Raw genomic sequence first — 25,991 nt, 5'->3', positions numbered from 1 at the left:
TAGCATGGCCAATCCACCTAGCCTACACATCTTTGGACTGTCAGAGGACACACACACACACACACACACACACACACACACACACACACACGTGGAGAACATGCAAACTCCACACAGACAGTTACCTGAGGCTGGAATCGAACCCGGGTCCCTGGCGCTGAGAGGCGGCAGTGCTAATCACTGAGCCACCGAGCCGCCCTATTCTTTGAGTGCAACTGGGACAGACCTAGTGAGCAAAACGCCAATGAGAACTCAGCACCACAGTCCCATTCTCGGTCTGTATGGGATGACAGCTATCATCAGCAGGGTGACAGGTGAGCACTTACCACTGGAATGCTGCTATTGACCATAGTGACGATGGTTGGATTTGCTGAGTCAGTGTCATTCCAATGAAAGCTTGAATTAGCACCTGTGAAAACAATGCAAAAGGTTCAGGAAAGTACATCACCTCTCCCTCCCTGTTGGAGAAACTCTGTATGCACCTCCAGCATTCCACCAGCAGTAGGTTTATCCTGGGATACAACTGCCTTACATTAACCACCATCAAATCAATGAGGATATGATTTGTAAGGTGCTGGAATTTATGATCATGCAATATGGAAAACAGGTTGAGTGTAAATAGGTAAACACATAAATTAGGAGCAGGATAGGTCATTCGACCCTTCAAGCCTGTTCTGCCATTCAAAATGATCGTGGCTGATCATCCAACTCAGTCCAGAGTCATTTTCTGGCAATTTCCTTGATCCCTTTAGACCTAAACATCATATTTAACTCCTTTTTGAAAGCATTCAATGTTTTGGTCTCAACTGCTTCCTGTGGCAGAAAGTTCCATAGACTCCCCACTCTGGAGACCTTGGTTCGAATCCCATCACGGCAGATTGCGGAATGTGTATTCGATAAACATCTGGAATTAAGAGCCTAATGCTGATTATGAATCCATTGTCAATTGTTGGGATTAGAACCTATGTGCCCAGATTGCAGTCCTCCAGATTTCATGACAGACAACATAATTGCTAAACCACTGCTCCCTCAAAGGCTATAATGAGTGTTATGTCATTTTATGGTCATTAATATTAATATTGGGACCGCTGTCTAATTAACTCCATTGCCTAATGTCTGAGGCACACTCACAACCAAGGGATAAGGTCAGAAATCACATGACACCAGGTTATAGCCCAAAAGCTTTGTCTGAAATCACAAGCTTTTTGAGTGCTGCCCCTTTGTCAGGTGAAGCCTCATCACATGTTCACCATGTCTACCCCAGTCCAGCACCAGCACCTCCACATCACGGCCATAGCAGGGAAGCTCGGAGGGTACAATGCCACACTGCAGAGTTACATTTCTCACACCAAGGCCCTGCCCGCTCATGCAGGTGGAGGTAATAGAGCTCCCACTGCCCCACCCTCCTCAAGGATGTTCCCCTCAGTCTCCAAACCAATATCTATCTCTCAACCAACATCACATTGCTGTGTGCACGCTGCCTGTTGGCAATGGGAGCAGCTTCTTCAGGAACATTCCAAAGGGAACTGGATAAATAGTTGAAAAGCAGAAATTTAAAGAACTACCAAGACGAAGCTCCACATGGGGCCTACTGCATTATTTCTTTCACAGACAAGATGGGATGAATGGCCTCCTGTGTTGAATCCTACAGTTTGATGTTAAATGATGGTGGTGTATGTTACGTCACACTCAGAGGGTCCAAGTGGCTGTGACAACATGACTCTGTTGTGTACTGTGCAGCAATATGGATACACCACGTTGGAAACTTAACCATTCAGCTGCTGCAGTCTTTAGAAAGGGAAACTTCAACATGAAAAGGCAGAAACAATATCCAATGGATGGGGCATTGTCACTCTGTCTGTGCGTAGCAATGCATGACCTCAGCACTGACAGCCCATAGGACGTCCGCTGCCAAATATAAATCAATGGGCTCCTCCAAAAAGATCATTGCAGATTATGTTACAAAGCAAACTCTCTGGGTCACTGCAGCAAGGCTAGGTGTGAGCATGAAGAACACAATTTAATGATTTCGGTAATAGGGGTCCAAACAGCTTATTGTACAGAAGAAGGGAGTTGCAATTCCAGCTTATCTTTCTTTCCATAACTGAGCCCCTTCCCACCCTCATCAGATGTCCACTTTGTTCCAATCGCAGATTCTGCTTCTGAAATAAGTGTTGACATTACACATTGTCACTATTGCTCATGTAGCCCATTCTTACCAACCCCATGACCTCTATCTCCCAGGAAATCAAGGATAACAAGCACACGCAAACAGCATCAGCCAAAAGATATTGATAATGGGTTGGTCAGCGATCATAATGCCTTAAAATACTGAGGGGAGGTCATTAGAATCTGTCTTATTGAAGATGGCCAATAACTGGTGTTAATTGCATTGTATTGATGATACTCCGTGTCACCTTCACCATACAGACATTTTTTTAATGCTTTCACAGAATGTGGGCATCACTGGCAGAGTCAGTATTTATTGCTGATCCTTACTTGTTGTTGAGAAGGTGGTGGTGAGCTGCTTTCCTGAACCGTTTGTAATAGTGAAGGAGCTAAGGCCAATCACCACATTCTCAAGGGCAATTGAGCTTCGGCAATAACACATTGGCTTTGCCAGTTCTGGCCATAAACCAGCACTCAACTAAAACAAAATCCCTATGACAGTCTGCAGACCAACGTGATACAAACTCCAACCCCGTGTGTTCTCAGTCAATGTAAAATGGCTCCTGTATGTCTGAATTAAGGGTATTAATGGGCTCAAGGATTAATTGTTTGCACTTTGAGACAGGGTCTGGATCATACTCTGTAACCAAAGAAGTTCAGTGACAAAGGATACACATCCCATAATTACATTTATTGTGGGACGTGGACATATTGCTAACTCGTGTATAATTAAATCAATTAGAGGATTAGACACTAAGAACAGTTTGAATCTTGCGTTTGCAGTAACACCCTACATGAAGTTGAAGGAGCGGCCAGTTACTTCATACTGTTTGCTGTCAAGAACAGGGCCTGCTCAGAGAAATCTCAAAACCAAGAACACACTGGGAACACACATTTGGTCAGAGGCTGCAGGCAAAGGACAAACACTGGGTCGGTCAGTGAGCAGAGGCCTCTCGGACTCTACTGGGGATTGTTTCCTTCAGCATTGATTCTTTCTGTTTCAAGCCTCCAGCACATGTTTTCTATTATTATTTTCAGGAACACAGGACCCGGACGAGGTCACATTGTCTCTACACTCTGTTCCTTAGAACGTTTTTAATGAGATCATGATTGATCTCAACTCCAATGATCTATTTTGGTTCTGTGACCCTTTATACTCACACCCAAAGAAAACCTACTAATGTCAGTTTGGAAATTTCCAATGGATCCCCAAAATCAGTGGTGTTCTGGGTCACCGAGTTCTTGATTTCCCCTGGCCGTGCTGTGAGACTGTGCCTCCCTGATCCCACGTCAACTGGGCTTGAATTGAATGTTCTGCCCACTCCACCACAAGACAATGCTTCTCACCTTCTGCCCAGCAAATCCTTTAATTGTTTGAAAAATCTCAATTTGACTGCCTGAACCTTCAAATATTGGGGAGACTAAGCCTAATCTATACAACGTGCCACCATATGTTAACCCTTTCAGCTCTAATATCATTTCAATGAATTAGTATTGTACCTCATCCAAATACGCATTTCCTTTGTGTTGCAAAATTACAAACATGAAGAAATATCTTGGTACATATCAGTAATGGCAGTAACAACCGCAAGACACAAGATCCTTCAGCCCATCGAGTCTGCTCCACCATAATGAGATCATGGTTGATCTGATAATCCTCAATGCCACTTTCTTGCCTTTTCCCCATAACCATTGATTGCCTTTCTTGATTAAAAATCTGTCTCAACCTTAAATATACTTAGTGATCCAGCTTGAGAGCCCTTTGTAGTCAAGAATTCCACACATTCACTCCCCTCTGAGAGAAGATATTCCTCCTTGTCTCCATCCTAACTGGATGGCCCCTTATTCTGAGATAATGTCCTCTGGTCCTAGACTCCCCCACAAGAGGCAACAGGCTCCCAGCATCCACCGTGTCGAGACCTTTAAGAATCCTGTGTGTTTTAATCAGGTCACCTCTCATTTTTCTCATCTCCAATGAACACTGGAACTTTCCACTCAACCTCTCCTCATAAGACAGTCCCTCCATACCTGGGATCAGTCTGGTGAACCTTTCCAGCCTCGATTAGATGTCTAGTTAAGGCAAAGGAGAAAACCTGCATTTATTTGGTGCTTTTCATTTCTTCAGGGCACTGGGAGGGCTCTGCAGCTATTTAAATATTCTGAAGATTAGTTTAAGGATCCATAGCTTAATAGGGTTTTTCTTCACATTCTGCAACAGGTTAATTGAGATTCAGCTGTGTTAAATGTATAGAATCTGGGTTTGATCGCACCTAGAACACAGAAATTAGGAGCAGTAGTAGGCCATTCGGCCCTTCGAGCCTGCTCCACCATTCGATATGATCATGGCTGATCCTCTCCCTAAATGCTACATTCCTGCTTTCTCTCCACACCCCGCCACGCCTTCTAAAAACATCGTGAACAGTTCTGGGCTCGGGGACGTGGGGCCATTGGGGAAATTGAAGAACGATTGAGCAGAATGATGCCAGAACTGTGAGGATATATCTATCAGTAGGAATTGTTTAGGCTGGGACTTCTTCCTGACTGAGCGGTGAGCTGATATCTTCAAGATTATGAAGAAGTTTGATAAGGTAGATGCGGAAAAGATGGTTTCACTTGTAGGAAAGACCTGTGCTAAGGGACATAATGAGGGAGGAAAAGAAAGACTTGCATTTATATTTACAAATAAACAAATTTAAAACAGAGATGAGTGTCCTGATTGTCACAAGGTCAGGTAGCTGGAGGGTTTAGAATATGAGTTCCCTGATTGGGGCTGTTAATCTGGTTTTTCATGACCTCCACATGTCCCAAAACACCTTACAGCCAATGTTGGAAAAACCCATCTGGTTCACTAATGGTCTTTAGGGAAGGAAACTGCCATCCTTACCTGGTCTGGCCCACATGTGACTCCAGACCCACAGTAATGTGGTTGATTCTTAACTGCCCTCTGGGCAATTAGGGACGGGCAATAAATGCTGGCCTAGCCAGTGATACCCTCATGCCATGAATGAATTTTTAAAAATTACGACCTTTGAAATGCAGTAAAACTAAAATTAACAGCAGATGCTGGGAATCTGAAACACACACAGAGAATGCAATGGATTCACGGTCATCAACACACTCTTAATTCCAGATATTTATTGAACTCGAGTTCCACCACTTGCCGTGGTGAGATTCACACCCAGGCCCCAAGATTATGATCCAGCTCTCCGAATTAACAGCCCAGTGATAATACCACTAGGCCTGGCGCCCTGGCACTGTGAGGCAGTAGTGGACGACATGGTGGCCCAATGGTTAGCACTGCTGCCCCACGGCGCCAGGGACCCGGGTTCAGTCCCAGCCTCAGGCGACTGTCTGTGTGGAGTTGTATGTTCTCCCCGTGTCTGCGTGGGTTTCCTCCCACAGTCCAAAACTGTGCAGGTTAGAATGGATTGGCCTTGGGAAATCACCTGTAGTGTCTAGGGATGTGCAGGTTAGGGGTGTTAGCCGTGGGAAATGCTGGGTTACCGGGATAAGGTAAGGGGTGTGGGTTTGGGTAGGATGCTCTTCAGACAGTCAATGTAAACTCGATGGGCCAAATGGCTTGCTTCCACACTGTAAGGATTCAATGATGCCATTGCCTCCCCTGCACCTCAAGATTTCTGAGACAGTACAGAAGTTTGTAAATTTTCTTCCATTTGAAGTGTTTGGCCTATCTGATAATGACTGAGGCACCAACGTGAGATACCATCCATGTCTCAATGCTTCGGCCTCAGGGAGAACAGGCAGTTCAAAAACAGGGAGTAACAGGCTTCGTTGCAAAGTTGAGCTGTCCTGGTTTGGGACAAGTGCTTATTGTTGAGGTGTGCAGATACACTCTCTGCTATGTGTCAGTCTGAGTGAATCAGTACGCCAGTTCTCTTGACACCGACAATACTTACTGCGTGCACACAGAAAGATCTCTGTCAACAGAGAACAGAATGAAAATGCTACTCATTTATGGTACAATCCCCTCGCTAAATGTCAGCAATTCTAGAACCTGAAGAACCACATTCTTTAAAATAAATATTGTTTTAAAAAATGAAATGTATCAATTTATCTGAGAAATCGCAGGGACAGTTTTTAGCACTGACCTTTGGGAATATAAAATCTGTGAGATGTTAGGGATTTGAAATGAAAGATTTGGAGACACATTTGGAGCCTGAGGCTTTCAGAAGTTTGTTGAGAGATATTGGTGGGTTCTGTAAATCAGTAAAATAGCTGGCAAATGGAATATATTTTGGAAAATGTGAGGTTGTTCAAGGGAGAACAAAAGAACACTGCATTATTTAAATGGAGCAAAACTTCAGGAAGCTGCAACACACACAGGCTTGGGGGAAGTTGTATGTGAACGACAGAAAGCTAGCACACAGGCAGCAGGGTGATCAAGAAGGGTAATGGAATGTTGGTCCTTATTTCAAGGTGATTGGAGTCTTAGAGTAGGCCAGTCTTACTGCAACTCTACAAGCTGCTGGGGAGACCATGTCTGGAGTACTGTGAGCACTTTTGGTCCCCTTATTTAAGGAAAGATCTCATTCCATTGGAGGCAGTTCAGAAAAGTTCATGAGGCTGTTCCCTGGTATGGAGAGATCTTCTTATGAGCCAAGATTATATAGGTTGGGACTCTACTCACTGAAGTTTAGAAAAATGAGAGATGCTCTCATTGAAACATATCAGATTCTTATGGGGCTTGACAGGGCAAATGCTGAGAGGATTTCCCCCTCATGGGAGAGTCCAGGGCCAGAGAATACAGTCTCAGAATAAAGGGGCACCAATTTAATACTGAGATGAGAAGGCATTTCTTCTTCTCAGAGCGTTGAGAGTCTTTGGAACACCTAGTCACAGAGAGCTGTGGGGGCAGAGCCCCTGTGGATATTTAAAGCTGAGATAGATAGATTCTTGCTCAGTTGGGGAAATCCTGAGTTCTGGGGAAAGGACAGGAAAGTGGACGTGAGGAGTGTCAGATCAGCTGTGGTCCTATTAAACGGTGGAGAAGGCTTGAAGAGCCGAACAGCCTACTCCTGTTCGGATTTCTTCTGGACTTTATAATCAGCAGGTCTCAGAGTGTGGAGCAAGGTCCCTTTAAGCAATGGGTCGGGCTCTGAAATGCTGACTCTGCCTCATAGCTGCTGATGGATTTGCTGTGAATTTCTGGCCTTTGCACCTTCTATTTACAGATTTCAGGAATGTGCAAACTGTGTGAAGAAACTTCACACCCTATTTGCCTTTTTTTCACTGGGTACATAGACAGATTAGCACTGAGAACACAAGGCTCAGGTGAGACAAAGCCAAATCACACCAACAGTAAGGTGTGAGAGATGCATCTGCATTCTTGAGAATCTTAACTTCATACCAAGAGGTGCTCTGAGTCACCGCTCTGTCCGCAGTGATGGGTGTACTGTCCTCAGACACACTATTTACTGCTCCTCATCTCACACACACCTGCACATGCACACATGACACACACCCCTAATCAGCCATTAATGGTCCTCACTGACAACATAAAAAGGTCATTGATTCTTATAGCTCAGAAGGAGGTTATTTGGTCCATCATGCTGAAAGGTCTTTGGGGAAAATTATCCAATTTATTTCCCTCTTCCCTCATAGTAAATATTCCCTTTCCCAATGCTATCCAATTCTTTTGTAAGTTCGCATTAAATCTGACCCCTGCTCTGTTTGAGATTTATATCTAATTTTTGTCAAGATATTTCTTCCGTTTCCTGTTGAAAGGTATTTATAGATCTGCAATTTCCCCCGGTCTGGCATCCAATATATCAGCGACTCAGTGTGGACCTCACTTCTCCCTTTGTATTTCTGCTGATGATTGTACACTGATTTTAACTGAAGAATCATAGATTACCTGTACCCCTTGCTGGGTTACCAATGGTTACCGAACAGTATGTTGCATTGCACTGTCTACCACCCAATCCGCCAGACTGTCACTTCCCCAACATTCAGTGATCAGTCCAAACCAGTACGGTGTACACAAAGCTGAGCTTCTGAGAAACAAATTAATGCAGATCGATCCCAACCACTTCGTCAACAGTGAGAATCAGCTGAAGTGATTAAAGGAAGTCGAAGAGTGGGGGAGGCAGGCAGGCGGTCTGGGACTACAGGAGAGACTGCACAGCTCCTGATTGCTGACTGTACTCCACGTCCCATGGTTTCAGCTTTGTAAAGTGATTCATGCCTTTGCCAATTAATTCCACTACACTCATTTCTCCCAACAATAAACTGGAAAACTGAAGGACCTTCCACTTGAAGAAACGCTTCTCTTGTTGCCCCTTTTAGTGGTTTAGAAATTTCTCAAAGATCTTTTCCAAATCAGCGTGCAATAAAGAAATGTTGTTTAGAGCCACAGAGTCATACAACATGGAAACTGACCCATGATCCAACTCATCCATGGCATGTTCCCAAGCTTGGAGAAACACAAGGATTTAAACAGATCCCAGCAGGACCAGGGGATAGCAAACAATCCAGCACTGGAAGAGGCCACTCTGCCCATTGAGTCTGCACTAGTCTTGCAAAGGCCAATTCAATTAGTCTCAAGTCCCCATTCTTTTTCCAACTCCCTGTGTTTCTACACCCAAAGCTATAGGAAAGATGTTGTTAAATTTGAAAGGGTTCAGGAAAGATTTACAAGCATGTTGCCAGGGTTGGAGGCTTGAGTTATAGGGAGATGCTGAATCAACTGGGGCTATTTTCCCCGGAGCAATGGAGGCTGAGGTGTGACCTTGTAGAGGTTCATAAAGCCATGACGGGCACGGATAGGGTGAGTAGCCGAGGTCTTTTTTCCAGGATAGGGGAGACCAAAACTAGAGAGGCATAGGTTTAGGGTGAGAGGAGAATGATTGAAAAGGGACCAGAGGAGAAGCTTTTTAACACAGACGGTGGTGTGTGTATGGAATGAGCTGCCAGAGGAAGTAGTGGAGGCTGGTACAATTACAACATGGATGGGTATATGAAAAGGAAGGGTTTAGAGGGATATGGGCCAAATACTGGAAAATGGGACTAGATTAATTTAGGATATCCCGTCGGCATGGACGCATGCACTGAAGGGTCTGTTTCGCGTTGTATAGCTCTCCGTCTCTAAAAGAAACTTTGAGGTAAATGTTCCCCCCTGTATCCTCAAAGGCAATACATCAACCAATCAGGGTCCAACTGCCAACCAAGCAGCACCCTGTTTCACATGGAGTATAAACAGTTGTTCCCTTTGGAATTTGGCATTCTTGCATCAGTCCTGATGAGTGCGAGATGAAACATTTTGATCAGATGTCATTTTTGCAGGAAGACACAAGTCCTCAAATTTCTATATGACAATGCTCCTTCAGGACTGGAACTCTCTATTCTGCTGAATCTCTTCCATAGCCTCATCAACACCTTCAAAGCCATTGTAAAGTGTATTGTACCCGACTAGACACAATACACTGCTTGAGGATCAAATCCATGCTTTATGATGCTTCGCAAAACTTCCCTACTCTTGGCCTTTATGCCTTTAATAGCGATGACCATCGTGCCAATTGAGAAAAAAACACAAACCCTTTCCCAAAGATGCAGTGAAACCATCTTAAAAAAGCGATAAAGCAAGACTGGAAATGTTTCAGGTTCCATCTGCGTGGTTGCTGGATTTTATTCTGGCTAAGTATGCTCTGAGAACAGTACTGCCAACAGATTCGTACACATTAGATAGCAACATACAAAGTGGAGTCAACACCGGCTAAACTGCTTAAACCTGATATTTCAGCAGATTCTTTCTTACACTATAAATAATTGAAATGAGAAACAGCCGGAGGATTGGAGTGGCAGATAGAGCTCAACGTGGAGAAATGTGAATATATACATGAATTAGGAACCGCAGGAGGCCATGTGGCGCTTCAAGCCTGCTCCCTCATCTAAAAGGATCACGGCTAATCTGACGAATCTATCCCTGAGCACTCCTGACATACTTTTGCCTCACCCCACCTTGTTTATCAAGCATCTACCCAACTCTGCCGTAAAAAGACTCAAAAACTCTGCTTTCCCCACCTTTTGAGGAAGAGAATTCCAAAGTGATAGAATTTAGGAGGATTTTATCAGAAAGACATGTCCACGGAATAGTTAGCAAAGTTTACGCAAGTCCTGGATATTGATATGCACAAATCCTCCAAGGTACCAGGGTACTTTGATGAATGGAGATGAAAACGGGTCACTGGGTTTATGAGCACAAACATGGAGCTGATATAGATCATGGTGGAGCTTTATTAGGAACAGGTTTGGCCTCATCAGGAGCACTGTGGATTCAGGAAGAGAACACCGAACATAGAACAATACAATGCAGAACAGGCCCTTCAGCCCTCAACGTTGCACCAACCTGTGAACTAATCTAAGCCTATCCCCCTACACTATCCCATCATCATCAACAGAGAAGGTTTAGCAGGATCCTGTCGATGACGAGGGATTGAGTTCCGAGGAAACATTCTGACTGTTTTCCTTGGGACAGGGAGGTGACCAAGTGGAGTTTTCCAAGGGAATGGCGGGGGGAGCTCTGATGGAGAGATGGACAAATTCTCCCTCTGGCAGTGAGTTAATGCCATAAATCATGGCTTCAAACCCCCACAGGCAAAAGAACGGGAGAGAGAGAAGAAGGATTCCCGTCTCTTAGAGAATGGTTGGGATCCTGGACAGTCACTTTAGAAAGGAGAGTGAAGCGGATTCCATTGATGATTTACAGGGCGCTGTAGATGTATTTGAGGATCAGTACCAGGTCTGTACAAGGGAGTTAACAGGAAGTGTAACTGTACTTCCAAAGGCACAATGGCCCCTTCCTGTTTGCAAGGTTTCTAAAACTCTCTTCTTTTATTTGGATCCTCCGAGCATTGGGTGAATATAGTCATAGGAGTCTCAGGAAAATAAGTCCTTCTGGCCCATCGAGTCTGTGCCAGTCAGAAACAAACATGTAACTACTCCAATACCATTTTCCAGAACTTAGCCCATAGCCCTATGTGTCTTGGTATCACAAGGGCACTTCTAAATGCTATATTTATCCTAGAAATAGGAGTTGTTTGTGAGCAAAGGAACCCTCGATCTGTTGTTGGTCACACACCCCCATCAAATAGGGCGTGGGCAAAGGCAAAGTTATTCCCACATCTCACTCACCATTCCAAGCAGCTGGCTGTGTTCAGTAAATAGTCATAACCTGGGGTGTGGACTCAGCTGTTCTGCTGTGGCAATCCTCATGCCTTCTAATGTGCACAAGGTCAGGGAATAACAGCAAGGCAGGACACTGGAACTAGTCAGTCAGATTGTTAAGATAGAGACCAGCGAGATGTGGGACACTCCCACTGTCATGGTCCTTAATAAAAGCCCAGGGACGATGGGTGAGAGACCGCAGATGATATTAGCACAGGACTGAGGCTAAGAGGCCTAGGACGAAGGAGGATGCTTGAAAGTGGGCTACAGTCAGAGAAGGTAGGAACCAAAAGAACTGTGGATGCTGTAAATTGGAATCCAAAACAGAAATCTCTGGAAAATCGCAGCAGGTCTGGCAGCATCCGCGGAGAGAAATGAAAATTAGTGTTTTGGTTCAGTGGCTCTTCCTCAGGAGACCATCTGCCTAATCACTGGCTTCATACCTTTTGCTGACATGATACAGAGTCTGTGAGCCCTTGCATCGGAAACTCAGCGATTATTTATCGTGCATCAATGTCAGGGCTATTTCACATTGCTTTCATTATTTTGATTCCTTCCCACATACCTTCCTATCATCTTGACAAAATGTTCAACACTCATATCTTCAGTTCAGGGTGTAGTACCTTCGGAGCTCATTAACCCTTTCTAGGGCGGCACATTGTGCAGTCTCAGTGAAAACATACTGAGGTGAATTCTGGAGAGAAAGTTCAGCTTGCCAGGTTCGATTATTTTGTGCAGGAGGCATTCTGGAAGGCTTGTTTGATTCAGATTTGTTTAAGGACGTGTTGCTTTTTGAAACCCAACGTCTTGCTGTGGAGGTCTCAACAAAAATAATTTCTCTGGTATGTTATCCATATCGAACAAATGCTAGGGGTGGAATTTTAACTGAACCTGTTGAACCAATGTGACCAAGGGAGGAGGCTGATGTGACCTTCTCAGTCGGGGGAATATGTAGCTTCTCTTTTCAATCAGGAAACTGGGGGTGGGGGGGTGCGCAATGCTGCTTCCTGTGTTCTGCCCAGAATCAGAGACTTTTACATTCAGTGGATAAAGGCTAGGCCAGCGTTTATTGGCTGTATCTTACTGTCCTGGAGAAGATGCCTTTGTGAATCATTACAGTACAAGAGAAACAGAGAAGGTAGGAACAGCTGGAGGCCATTCGGCCCCTCCCAAAGCTGCTCTGAACATTCGATATGATCATTGAGCTCAATACCGTAACCATGTCAATTTCTCTGACAAGGACAGTGGTTGAACCAAAACATTGAATAAATACTGGGATGTTGCGAGGGTTGGAGCTACAGGGGGATTTTGAATAGGCTGGGGCTATTTTCCCTGGAGTGTCAGATGCTGAGGGCTGACCTTATATAGGTTTATAAAATCATGAGGCACTTACATTGGGTGAATAGCCAAGGTCTTTTCCCCAGGGTGAGGGAGTCCAAAACTAGAGGGCATAGGTTTAAGGTGAGATATAAAAGGGACCTAAGGGCAGCTCGTTCACACAGAGAATGGTGTGTGTATGGAATGAGCTGCCAGAGGAAGTGGAGGAGGCTGGTACAATTACAACATTTAAAAGGCATCTGGATGGGTACATGAATAGGAAGAGTTTAGAGGGATATGGGCCACATGTTGGCAAATGGAACTAAATTAATTTAGAATATCTGGTTGGCATGGATGAGTTGGACCGAAGGGTCTGTTTCTGTGCTGTATGTCTCTATGACTCTATGACTTTAGGAAGGAGTTAAACACAGTGCTGAGGGCTAAAGGGATCAAAGGATATGGGGGAGAAAGCACAAACAGGTGACTGAGTTGGATGATCAGCCATGATCGTGTTGAATAGTGGAACAGGCTTGAAGGGCTGAATGGCCTACTCCTGCTGCCAGTTTCTATGTTTCTAGAAGATGCCAGGGTTGCCTGGTATTTGGGAAACACCCAATCATCAACCCCCAAGTATGTAAAGCCACCTTTTTCAAGTGGGTTAATATCATGTGGACCACTTGTAACCCCAGCTGTAACCAGGCTGGATTGGGCCGGAGGCAGGTTTGAGCCATGAAGCACAGTTTGGATCCCTTCACTAACGACTGTACCCAAAGGCTGGTCATATCTGATGTTAAAATTCAGCGGTGTGCCTTTGCGTTGCAAGTTGAGTTTCCTGAGACCCATGTATCCCGGGAGATTTTGCAACTTCCCTTTTGAGGCTGCCTTCTTTCCAACTCCGCATGGCTTTTACATCCAAGAGCCACAGTTCTGTAGGCCTTGCCTGTGGGCAGCAGCGGTGCCACCTCTGATTATTTAAAGCCTTTTCCTTCGCATACAGCCTACCTCAGTTTCTATGAGTCAACTGGTCTCCCGTTGGGAGCAACTGATGGTACAGCCCTACAGACCAGAAGGACACGGCGTCCCCGCGGAAGTACAGCTTGTGGCTTCACTTGCACTCTCCCAGCACGGGCCCTGCAACCACCTACCAACACCCCACACACTTCCCCCAACCCCCTCCCCCTACCCCTCACCTGAAAGTGCCTTTGAAGTTGCCACTGAGCAGATTGAGTGTGACTGGGAAGTGACCCTCAAACAATGAGGTGAGAAATCACTCATAGGAGGCAACAGTGACAGTTCCTGCTAACAGATGGGTTTTCCCTCATCAAAACTGTCCAATCTTTCATTAATTACTGGCAGCGGTACAGGGAGAACGTCAACACTTAGATCAAATGACACGGCCAGAAACAAAGGGGATGAGACTTTCCGTTCAGTCACTGTCAGTGATCATGAAAAAGACAATACTCAGAGTACGAAAGGTTTCGTTTGTGATAATGCAGGTCTCCCACAACATGTCAGACTGAGATAACGAAATGTGAGGCTGGATGAACACAGCAGGCCCAGCAGCATCTCAGGAGCACAAAAGCTGACGTTTCGGGCCTAGACCCTTCATCAGAGGACTGATATCACTTTCACATAAACTGCAGACAGAAATGAATACATTCAGCGATGGATTCACAATTTGAATTAAACAATCTTCCTACTACACTTCTTCCTTCGTATCCGATGTGATACCAACATCATTTTCCCCTCCATTCTGTCAAAACTCAACATATTAAAATGCTTCACTTGCACCTGCAGTCTGTGAGCATGGAACTGGAAGCAAAGAATGAAAGTGCTGGAGAAACTCCGTTGGTCTGGCAGCAGGCATGGAGAGAGAAACAGAGTGACCGTTTTGTGTCTAATATAACTCTTCTTCAGAAAAGGACTCAAAATATTCAGTCTCTCCACAGAAACTGCCAGAACTGCTGAGTTTTTCCAGCAATTTCTGTACTTGTTACGATTATTTTGCTTTTCTTCGAACTGGAGAAGTTGATGTTGATCTTCTTGGAGCTGAGACAGTTAAAGAGAGGTTGTTCTGAATCCTGAAGGATTTACAAGAGGAAATAAGGAGAATGGTTTTCCAGTGGGAGGTGGAAGAGAAAACATGTTAATAACCCCAGTACGATCCAAAGGGCTTTTGTAGCCAATGAAGCGCTTCCATGTTGAAGTGCTTGATGTTGGAAATACCCACAGCAATCTCCCATAAACAGCGAGGTGTTAACAATAATGTTGATTAAGGGACAAATATTACATGATTGCCAGGGGAACGACCTCACTCTTTCTGTTTAAATCGGTTCGTTCACAGGATGTGAACTTTATAAACTGAGCCAGCAATTACTGCCTATCCCTTGAGAAGGTGGGGGTGAGCTGCCTTCTTGATCTGCTGCAGTCCATGTGCTGTGGTTGGACCCCCAATGCTGTTACAGAGGGAATTCCAGGATTTTGACCCAGTGATAATGAAGGAACGGCGATAAATTTCCAAGTCAGGATGGTGAGTGGGTTAGAGGGGAACTTGTAGGGGGTGGTGTTCCTATGTATCTGCTGCCCTTGTCCTTCTGGTTGGCAGAGGTCATGAGTTCTAGAGCATTAATTTTATGGAGAACCAGCGCTGGTTAAGATGTACATCATTGGTACACATTGCTGATACCAAATGTCAGTGTTGGAGTGAGTTTAAAGTGGTGGATTCGATATCAGTCAAGCCAGCTGCTTTTTATGGGATATTTTTGAGCTTCTTGAGTGCAGTGAAGTTGAGTTATTCATCACAGAATTCTCTGCCTCTGACCTGCTCTTGAAGCCACTGGCTATATTATACTGGAGAATTAAGCTGCATTTACAGCACAAAATCAGGCCATTTGGCCCATCTTCACTGAGCTAGCATTTACACTCCACATGAATCTCGTCCTATCTCTCTTCATCTCAACCATCTGCATTTTGCATTTTCTCCTTCAGGTATTTATCTATCTTCCCCTTATTTGTGCATATACTACCCTTCACTAAATAAAAACCAAAAGAACTGTGGATGCTGTAAATCAGGAACAGAAACAGAAGTTGCTGGTAAAGCTCAGCAGGTCTGGCAGCATATGTGAAGGAGAAAACAGAGTTAATGTTTCGGGTCCGGTGACCCTTCCTCAGAACCTTTCGGATCACTGGGCCTGAAACAATAACTCTGTTTTCTCCTTCACAGATGCTGCCAGACCTGCTGAGCTTTTCCCAGCAACTTCTGTTTTTGTTGCTATCCTTCACTGTTCTTCGTAGGAGTGTTTTTCACATTCTCACCACTTTCTGGTTTCTCTGGAATTCTCTCCTGGGTTTTTTGGTGATTATCTCACATTTGCAGCCTCCACTTCCCTGCCTCCTCCAACACCATCTTGGGCTAAATACTCCGAAGGCTCACAGCCCCTTGAGCAGTGACGTTTCACCCCAGCTCAAACCTAAAGGCTCAGCCCCTTATTCTGAGACTCTGTGCCAGATTCACCCCCTCTGGGTGGGGAGCAGGCTCTCAGAGATCACCCTGTCAAGCCTCATCAGAATCTTTGAGTTCTCGGTGAGATCACCTCCCATGCCACCTCAAATCTAATTTATTCACCATCTTGTCCCAGAGACTAGTCTAGTGAACATTCACAGGATGTGGGCATTACTGCACAAACCAGCATTTATTACCTATTCCTAATTACCCAGAGAGCAATTAAGAATCAATCACCCACATTGCTGTGGGTCTGGGGTCACATGTAGGCCAGACCAGGTAAGGATGGCAGTTTCCTTCCCTAAAGAACGTTAGTGAACCAGATGGGTTTTTGCAGCAATCAAGCATGGTCACATGGTCATCATTAGACTAATACTTAATTCATTAAGATACTTTTTATTACAGAATTCAAATTACACTGTCTGTCATGATGAGAATTGAATTCTGTCCTCACTCAATTTGAACTTTGTAAGATTTTGAAGGGGATTGACAAAGTAGATGTAGAGAGGATGTCTCCTCATGTGGTTTATCTAGAATGACAGGTCATAGTTTTAGGATAAGGGGCTGGCAGATTTAAAACAGAGATGAGGTGGAATGACTTCTCTCAAAGGGTCATGAATCTGTAGAATTCACTCTCCCAGAGTGTGGTGGATGCTGGGACACTGAATATATGTAAGAAGGAGATAGGCAGATTTTTAATCGTAAAGGAACATAGAAACAGGAGTAGGCCATTCAGTCCCTCAATCCTGTTCCATCATTCAATAAGATCATAGCTGATCTGTGGCCTAACTCCATACTCCTGCCTGTGGTCGATTTCCTTTACTACCTTTGCCTCACAAAATTGTATCTCTCTCTCTCAGGTTTAAAATGAACAACTGTTCCAGCATCCACTGCTGTTTGCGGAAGAGAGTTCGAAAGCTCTCCCACCCTTTGTGTGTGGAAATGTGTGATTAGTATCCAACTACGTTTGCAATGCCAAGGCAAACAAGGCAGTGGGCCAAGGGCTGGAAAATAGGATTAGAATATATATACATTTGTTTTTTACTTGTGCTGACCTGATGGGCCAAATGGCCTTTTCTATTCCACAGACTCTGATGAGTTAAAGGAAGCAGGCCAGAAGAGGGGGATGGCTTGGAGGCTGAGATGAGAGAGGAGATTTGAGGGGCTACTCCTATCCTAGTTCTTGTGTGCTTACAGTGTGGTTTGAACCCATGCCTCCAGAACATTCGCCTGAGATCAGGATTACTAGTCCAGAAACATTACCACTACCTCTACCCCCATGTAAATATATCCTTTATTAAATATGGAGACAAAAATGCACACAGTCCTCCTAGTGTAACTGCAATTTTACCAAACGGTCCTGTGGTTGATGGATCTAATGCAGGTCAATGGTTGGAAGGGAGGGGGAGAGTGCCTCAGTCTAATGTAGTCTCTGAAATGTGCAAAATTTGCCTCTACATCAAGGGCTTTGGACAGAGATTGTGCGTATCAGACAGTGTCAAAAATCACACCAGTTATAGTCCAACAGGTTTATTTGAAAACACTGGCTTTCAAAGCTCTGCTCCTTCCTCAGGTGTAGTGTGGAACAGGAGGTATACTGACACAGAATTTATAAGTAGATCACAAGCAGCTTTGCAGATGCATTCTATTTTGTTCAAAAAAATAAAACCAGCTGACTCCAGGTTAAAAACACAAACAGATTATAAACAAGGCCTCACACCCAAAATGTATTGTCTGACCTGAGATGTCACCTCTTGTATACACTGTTAAAATCTTTAATTATCTTTAATTATATAGGACAGAAGTCAGAGGTAGGTTCTTTAATCAGAGAGTAGTAAGGGCGTGGAATACCCTGTCTGCAACAGTAGTAGACTCGTCACATTTAAGGGCATTTAAATGGCCATTGGATAGACATATGGATGATAACAGAATAGTGTAGGTTAGTTGGGCTTCAGACTGGTTTCACAGGTCGGCGCAACATTGAGGGCTGAAGGGACTGTACTGCGCTGTAATGTTCTATGTTCTATTATCTCAGGGCAATGATTTGAAAGAAATTCTGGGATTTGCATTTTGATCAATAGAAACCTGTGTCTCCTTTCTAACTGATTAAAGATTCATAAAGGAGGTGGTCAATGAGCCATATTTAGGGTTGTCACCTTTCTGCTTATTAATTCTGTGTCTGAATATCTTCTGTCCCACACAATACCTGAGGAAGGAGCAGAGCTATGGAAGGTTGTGCTTTCAAATAAACCCCTTGGACTATAACCTGGTGTGGTGTGACTTCTGACTTTGTCCACCCCAGTCTAACACCAGCGCTTCCACATCATGACTACCATTTCTGACAATGTACAGAACAATTCCCATCAATCATTTCTGGATTACAGATTGTAGCCACTTCAATAAGAATCAAAGAATATCAGGCAGCTGAAACTTTAGTGTTGCTTTACTGATAACAGTTCCTGTACAGAGGAACAGTGAATATTAAAGGTCAACAAATCCTAGAAATTTAGATGCTGATTGTTTACTCTCAAAATACTTGCATTTATATGGCACCCTTCAATGCCTTATAACATCCCAAAGCACTTTCTAGCCAATGAAGCTGATTTGAACGTGTCATTGTACAATATCAGAAACTCAGCAATCACTGTGGGCAGAGCAAGATCCCACAGAAGAACATAACAATAAGCCAAATAATCTGGTTTCAGAGAGGTCAGTTGAGAGATAAAATATTGGCCAGAACGTAAGAAAGAAGACCTCCGCGTTTCTTCAAAATGGGAGTTTTAGCATTCAACGGAGTGGGTAGCATCTCAGCCAATGGGTAACCCCATGACAGTGAAGCACTCCCTCAGTGTTTCTGTTCTCAAACCGTTTGTGAATTGCAATCCCACCCTTTCTGATCGAAGTGTACTGCTCAGTGATGTAGGTCAGTCAGAACTCACCTGGAGTAAGTGCATTTAATTGTGGGAGCCTGGCCCGAGGCAGGAGCTCTGCACTGTGGCTAGACTGGTTAATTCAGGAGAACTGACTGTGCAGATGTGGTGTGAGTTTAGAAACGTGAGGAATGATCTGATGGAAACATTTCATATGACATTGGGCTTTAATTGGGTCAACAGAGTTGGGGGAAAACTCCAGATCACAGGGCAAGAAACGTAAAATTCAAGTCAGGATATTTGAGGGTGATTTCAGGAAACAATTCCTCACGCAAAGGAGGTGTGGAAACCGGGAACTCACATTCCCCCCACCCCCCCCCACAAAAAACCACTGTTGAGAGGGGGAGTGGTCAATGGAGCTAACAAAGTTTTCTGCTCTGTTCTGAAGAAGGGTCACTGGGCTCTGAGCATTATCACCATTTCTCTCTTTCTCTCTCCACAGATCTGCTGAGTCTCTCCAGCACTTTCTGTTTCTGTTTCAGATTTCCAGCATCCGCAGTATCAGAGATAATAGGAAGTGCAGATGCTGGAGAATCCGAGATAACAAATTGTGGAGCTGGATGAGGACAGCAGGCCAAGGAGCATCTTAGGAGCAGGAAAGCTGACGTTTCGGGCCTAGACCCTTCTCTAGGCCCGAAACATCAGTTTTTCTGCTCCGAAAATGCTGCTTGGCCTGCTGTCCTCATCCAGCTCTACACTTTGTTATCTGCAGTCCTTTGTGTTGTTTTTGTCAATTTTTAGGGCATTGAAAGTTGCAAATGAGGCTAAATAGACTTTAGATTCACATCAGATGTAACTGAATGGCAGAACAGGGCTGAATGGCCTCCTCCTGTTCCTATAAAACTGAAACTTACGGGTTCTTGCAGTTAGCCTGTGACTTTTGAAACAATGGGAACAAGGAAATATAAGGCTAATCAGAGGAGGAAAAGGTTATGGGAAGTGACTGTGATGACCTGAATGATTAATTGTCTATGATTTGCCACAAATAAAACACAGCCTAAAGCTGAAGCATGTTGTCTACAAGAGCCAGGGGCAGTAATGAATTACTTTCCCTGTTAAAAGTGACTTGAGAGAACTTCCGTGTATTCTGAAATGGATGCTTGGAAACTGATATCAGTACAAAACAGCCAGTTAGTTTCATCATTGCTTCATGCACGGAGAAAGTCACTTACAATCAATCAATGGGACCAAATGGAGATCCACCTCAAACTGCACAACGATGATTCATTTCCCTTATTTCAGGCCCAATGATTTATTCACACCCTGACCATTTGCACCAACACCAGCCACTTCCTTCACCCAGCGCCAATGCTCTCACACAGAGTTAATGGGAATTGCAGATGCTGGAGAATTCCAAGATAATGAAATGTGAGGCTGGATGAACACAGCAGGCCAAGCAGCATCTCAGGAGCACAAAAGCTGACGTTTCGGGCCTGGACCCTTCATCAGAGAGGGGGATGGGGAGAGGGAACTGGAATAAATAGGGAGAGAGGGGGAGGCGGACCGAAGATGGAGAGTAAAGAAGATAGGTGGAGAGGGTGTAGGTGGGGAGGTAGGGAGGGGATAGGTCAGTCCAGGGAAGACGGACAGGTCAAGGAGGTGGGATGAGGTTAGTAGGTAGATGGGGGTGCGGCTTGGGGTGGGAGGAAGGGATGGGTGAGAGGAAGAACCGGTTAGGGAGGCAGAGACAGGTTGGACTGGTTTTGGGATGCAGTGGGTTGGGGGGGAAGAGCTGGGCTGGTTGTGTGGTGCAGTGGGGGGAGGGGACGAACTGGGCTGGTTGAGGGATGCAGTAGGGGAAGGGGAGATTTTGAAACTGGTGAAGTCCACATTGATACCATTAGGCTGCAGTGTTCCCAGGCGGAATATGAGTTGCTGTTCCTGCAACCTTCGGGTGGCATCATTGTGGCACTGCAGGAGGCCCATGATGGACATGTCATCTAGAGAATGGGAGGGGGAGTGGAAATGGTTTGCGACTGGGAGGTGCAGTTGTTTGTTGCGAACTGAGCGGAGGTGTTCTGCAAAGCGGTCCCCAAGCCTCCGCTTGGTTTCCCCAATGTAGAGGAAGCCGCACCGGGTACAGTGGATGCAGTATACCACATTGGCAGATGTGCAGGTGAATCTCTGCTTAATGTGGAATGTCATCTTGGAGCCTGGGATGGGGGTGAGGGAGGAGGTGTGAGGGCATGTGTAGCATTTCCTGAGGTTGCAGGGGAAGGTGCCGGGTGTGGTGGGGTTGGAGGGCAGTGTGGAGCGAACAAGGGAGTCACGGAGAGAGTGGTCTCTCCGGAAAGCAGACAGGGGTGGGGATGGAAAAATGTCTTGGGTGGTGGGGTCGAATTGTAAATGGCGGAAGTGTCGGAGGATGATGCGTTGTATCCGGAGGTTGGTAGGGTGGTGTGTGAGAACGAGGGGGATCCTCTTAGGGCGGTTGTGGCGGGGGCGGGGTGTGAGGGTTGTGTTGCGGGAAATACGGGAGACGCGGTCAAGGGCGTTCTCGATCACTGTGGGGGGAAAGTTGCGGTCCTAAAAGAACTTGGACATCTGGGATGTGCGGGAGTGGAATGTCTTATCGTGGGAGCAGATGCGGCGGAGGCGGAGGAATTGGGAATAGGGGATGGAATTTTTGCAGGAGGGTGGGAGGGAGGAGGTGTATTCTAGGTAGCTGTGGGAGTCGGTGGGCTTGAAATGGACATCAGTTACAAGCTGGTTGCCTGAGATGGAGACTGAGAGGTCCAGGAAGGTGAGGGATGTGCTGGAGATGGCCCAGGTGAACTGAAGGTTGGGGTGGAAGGTGTTGGTGAAGTGGATGAACTGTTCGAGCTCCTCTGGGGAGCAAGAGGCGGCGCTGATACAGTCATAAATGTACCGGAGGAAGAGGTGGGGTTTGGGGCCTGTGTAGGTGCGGAAGAGGGACTGTTCCACGTAGCCTACAAAGAGGCAGGCATAGCTGGGGCCCATGTGGGTGCCCATGGCCACCCCCTTAGTCTGTAGGAAGTGGGAGGAGTCAAAAGAGAAGTTGTTGAGTGTGAGGACAAGTTCAGCTAGGCGGATGAGAGTGTCGGTGGAGGGGGACTGGTCGGGCCTGCGGGACAGGAAGAAGCGGAGGGTCTTGAGGCCATCTCCATGCGGAATGCAGGTGTACAGGGACTGGACGTCCATGGTGAATATGAGGTGTTGGGGGCCAGGGAATTGGAAGTCCTGGAGGAGGCGGAGGGCGTGGGTGGTGTCACGGACGTAGGTGGGGAGTTCCTGGACCAAAGGGGAGAAAATGGAGTCCAGATAGGTGGAGATGAGTTCGGTGGGGCAGGAGTAGGCTGAGACGATGGGTCGACCAGGGCAGGCAGGTTTGTGGATTTTGGGAAGGAGATAGAAACGGGCCGTGCGGGGTTGGGGAACAATGAGGTTGGAGGCTGTGGGTGGGAGGTCCCCTGAGGTGATGAGGTCGTGAATGGTGTTGGAGATGATGGTTTGGTGCTCGGGTGTGGGGTCATGATCGAGGGGGCGGTAGGAGGTGGTGTCGGAGAGTTGGTAGAGTTCTAGCTTTCGGCATATTTTGTTAATCGCGTGAGACTCCTGGGGTTAACAACTTTAAGAGCTAAGTGGTTTTGATATCACAAAGCATTACCACTGGAAGGAAAGATGACGACCAGAGGACATGTATTTAAAATCATTCACAAAAGAGCCAGGGGAAAATGAGGAGCTTGTTTTTGTTCAATTAAGTGATCTTAACACTTAATCTCTGGAACACACTGCTAAAGGAGCGATGGAAGTGGCTTCAAGCAGACTTTCAAAATGGAATTGGAAACGTCCTCAAAAAGGGGAAAAATAAATTCAGGGTGATGAGGAAAAGAGCAGGGACTAACTGGGTAGTTCTTCCAAAGAGCTGGCACATGTACAATGGCTGAATGGTCTCCTTGCGGGTTTTATGATTCTATAGTTCGATAAACTTGTGAACTTGCACTGGTCCTGCTCATTACCCAAGACACAATCACATACTGATGAGCCAATTGATGATTTTTCAATTTCTGTTGGAAATGTGCCAGCCAATTTATGTACAGTAGGATCCAAAATCAGTCATATTATGAACAGGTAAATTATTTCTGAAGTCAGTTAAGGGATAAATATAGACCGAGGCCCTAGTGAAAATTTCATGCAGGCCAGAAACATCAGCCTTCCTGCTCGTCCGATGCTGCTTGGCCTGCTGTGTTCATCCAGCTCCACAACTTGCTTTCTCAGCCCTTCTATTCTGTTCTGTCACAGAGTGGGTAATACAAGCTACTTTAAGAGACATGCTCATGATATCATCATCGCATCATGGCCTGTGACTTGAGCCTAGAAGAGACTCAGTCTTCATCTTAATACAACCACTAGCAACATGACATGCTGAGAGAAGTGTGCAAGATTACTCAATGCAAGCCCAGACACAGCTAAACCCGTGGTTGCAACATGTAATTACCAAGGGCTCTAATAAATGCCTACTACAGCTCCCAGTACTATGTTACTTAGGTCAGTTCTGAGGTTACAGAACTGTCACCTCATTGGGTCTGAATACCCAGCTGAAGGTAAAAAAAAATCAACTCCTTTATGGCAGATTGTGAGAATAGACCAGATCACCTTCTCTTCTTCAAATAATGACCATGGTCCCTTTACAGCCACCCAAGTGGTAGATGCATCATATGAAAGGCAACACTTCCAACAGAGCTGTGCAATCCTCTCGCCTTTGGGCATCTCGACTACATTCATAGAATAGAATCCCTACAGTGTAGAAACAGGCCCTTCGGCCCAACAATTCCACACTGAACCTCAAAGCAACCCACCCAGACCTAGCCGCCTAGAACTCACCTAATCTACACATCCCTGAACAATACGGGCAATTTATCATGGCCAGTCCACCTAGCCTGCACATCTTTGGACTGTGGGAGGAAACTGGAGTGCCCAGAGGAAACCCACGCAGACACAGGGAGAATGTGAAAACTCCACACAGATAGTTGCCGGAGGGTGGAATCGAACCTGGGTCCCTGGCGCTGTGAAGCAGCAGTGCTAACCACTGAGCCACCGTGCTGCCCTAAAGGTACATGCAACCTTGCCAATATCCCTCAATATCCTTATTTTGGAATCCCTAATCACCCCAAGGTCAATAAGACCTACCCCTCACAACTGTGAGCTCTGCTATTGGCTATAGAGTAAAGGATAATTACATTGTTACTCTAAGTAGAGCCACTGAGCACGTGTAGTGAGGAGCTAGACCACAATCATGTCAAATAACACAGAACTGGAGCTCAAGGCCGTTGGGTAGCTGTGGATGAACTCCCCTCCACTACATAGTCATGTTTAGTAACATTAGTTCATGCTCACTTATAAGGTCATAACCATCACTGTGCTGGGTGTGTTTCTACAGCCCCTCCTCTGGCATTGAGTAACTCTACGTCTCTGTCTCCAACTAATGTGAAAATGCTGATCAAATCTCCAACGACAAGACTTCCCCCAAAATAAAGAGCTTGGCAGCTTGCTAAATAACTGAGGAAGTGCTAAGATAAAATATTGCTAATGCCCTTATTGGCATAAAGTAGTTTCTAGATTTCTTCAGTACCACACACCCTCACCAAATTAACCTTCAAACTGACCTGACCTCTACACAACTAGTTCATGCTGATCAGCCTTATGTTGACCTGCTTTGGGAATACTTACAATAAAGGGTTTCTCCAATAAAATGTTAAACAGACCCACAGTCAATGCAGTCACTCTGATGCTGGCCATCCTCGGCTGCTGCTGGTTCACAGTCCTGGACATTCCTTTCCTAACAGTGCTGTGGGTGTCCCGACACCACGCACTGGTTCAACATCAACGATAGCCACCCAGGGGGAGGGGCGGCACGGTGGCCCAGCGGTTAACACTGCTGCCTCACAGCACCAGGGACCCAGGTTCGATTCCACCCTCAGGCAACAGTCTCTGCAAAGTTTACACAATCTCCCCAGGTCTGCGTGAGTTTCCTCCCACAGTCCAAAGACGTGCTGGTTAGGGTGGATTGGCCATGGTAATTTGCTCCATGGTGTCTAGGGATGTGCAGGCTTGCTGGATTAGCCATGGTGGGATGCAGGGTTACAGGGATAAGGTAGGGGGCTAAATCTGGGTGAGATGCTCTTCAGAGAGTCATTGTAGATTTGATGGGCCAAATGGCCAGCTTCCACACTCAAGGGATTCCATGAATCTCAGGAGCATTTAGTGGATGGGTAATGCCCTTTCCAATGATGTCCAAGTTTAAAAAGATGACATATGTTTCAGTGTGTGATTGAGAGTCAAATTTGGAGCCTTGCTGCAGTAAATAAATCACTCTCTTTATCACTCTCCAACAGCCTGAATAAAGGCACTCTTACCTTGGTCAGGTGGGAGGCATGCACATCCAAACAGAGTGACGTAGTCCTCTTTGAAGTCTGTGTTAATTGCGTAGTGGTGAGACAGCTTGATCATCTTCTTGAAGGCATCATAGATAAAGATGAAGCTGATGAGCGATGAGAAGCCTTCCTCAGTGAAGCGAGTGAAGTAACGCACCAGGGAACTTGCATCAGTGGCAACAAGAATCAGACAGAGGAAGGATGACCACAAACCAATCCACAGACGGAACTCGAGGTAGTCAAAGCCATTGTCTCTGTAAGTGAGATGAAGGCAAGTGAGCTCCCTTTACTGGATCAAAGGATTCAAAACGGTGAAACTGTAAGGTGCCCCCCAAATGATTCCTATTCTAAAGCAAGGAAATTGTTTTGACCTGAATGAACTTCACAAGTTGTATAACAATCAACTGGACTGTGCTGAAGCAGTATCTGATAACGAGTTACCCATTGTACATGCAGAGCAGAAGGTGCAGTGGATCATTTAACATTGATCAGAAA

The 25,991-nt window shown here is 45.5% G+C and overlaps 1 protein-coding gene across 3 annotated transcripts in view; it reads right to left on the bottom strand.

Annotated features, from left to right (window-relative positions):
* The window catches only part of LOC125450951 (electrogenic sodium bicarbonate cotransporter 1-like), a 223,375-nt gene that overhangs the window by 80,690 nt on the left and 116,694 nt on the right, over window positions 1-25,991 (bottom strand). For all 3 annotated transcript variants that reach the window (XM_059648092.1, XM_059648140.1, XM_059648179.1), the window contains 2 exons: window positions 25,479-25,750; window positions 327-409 (listed from right to left, as the gene is read on the bottom strand). In XM_059648092.1, coding sequence (XP_059504075.1) covers window positions 327-409; window positions 25,479-25,750 — 355 coding nt within the window. The remainder of the gene's footprint in view (window positions 1-326; window positions 410-25,478; window positions 25,751-25,991) is intronic.

The sequence above is a fragment of the Stegostoma tigrinum genome, chromosome 1 (genome assembly GCF_030684315.1).
Source record: "Stegostoma tigrinum isolate sSteTig4 chromosome 1, sSteTig4.hap1, whole genome shotgun sequence".
Taxonomy (NCBI): Eukaryota; Metazoa; Chordata; class Chondrichthyes; order Orectolobiformes; family Stegostomatidae; genus Stegostoma; species Stegostoma tigrinum.
This window is presented reverse-complemented; position numbering and strand designations above follow the sequence as displayed.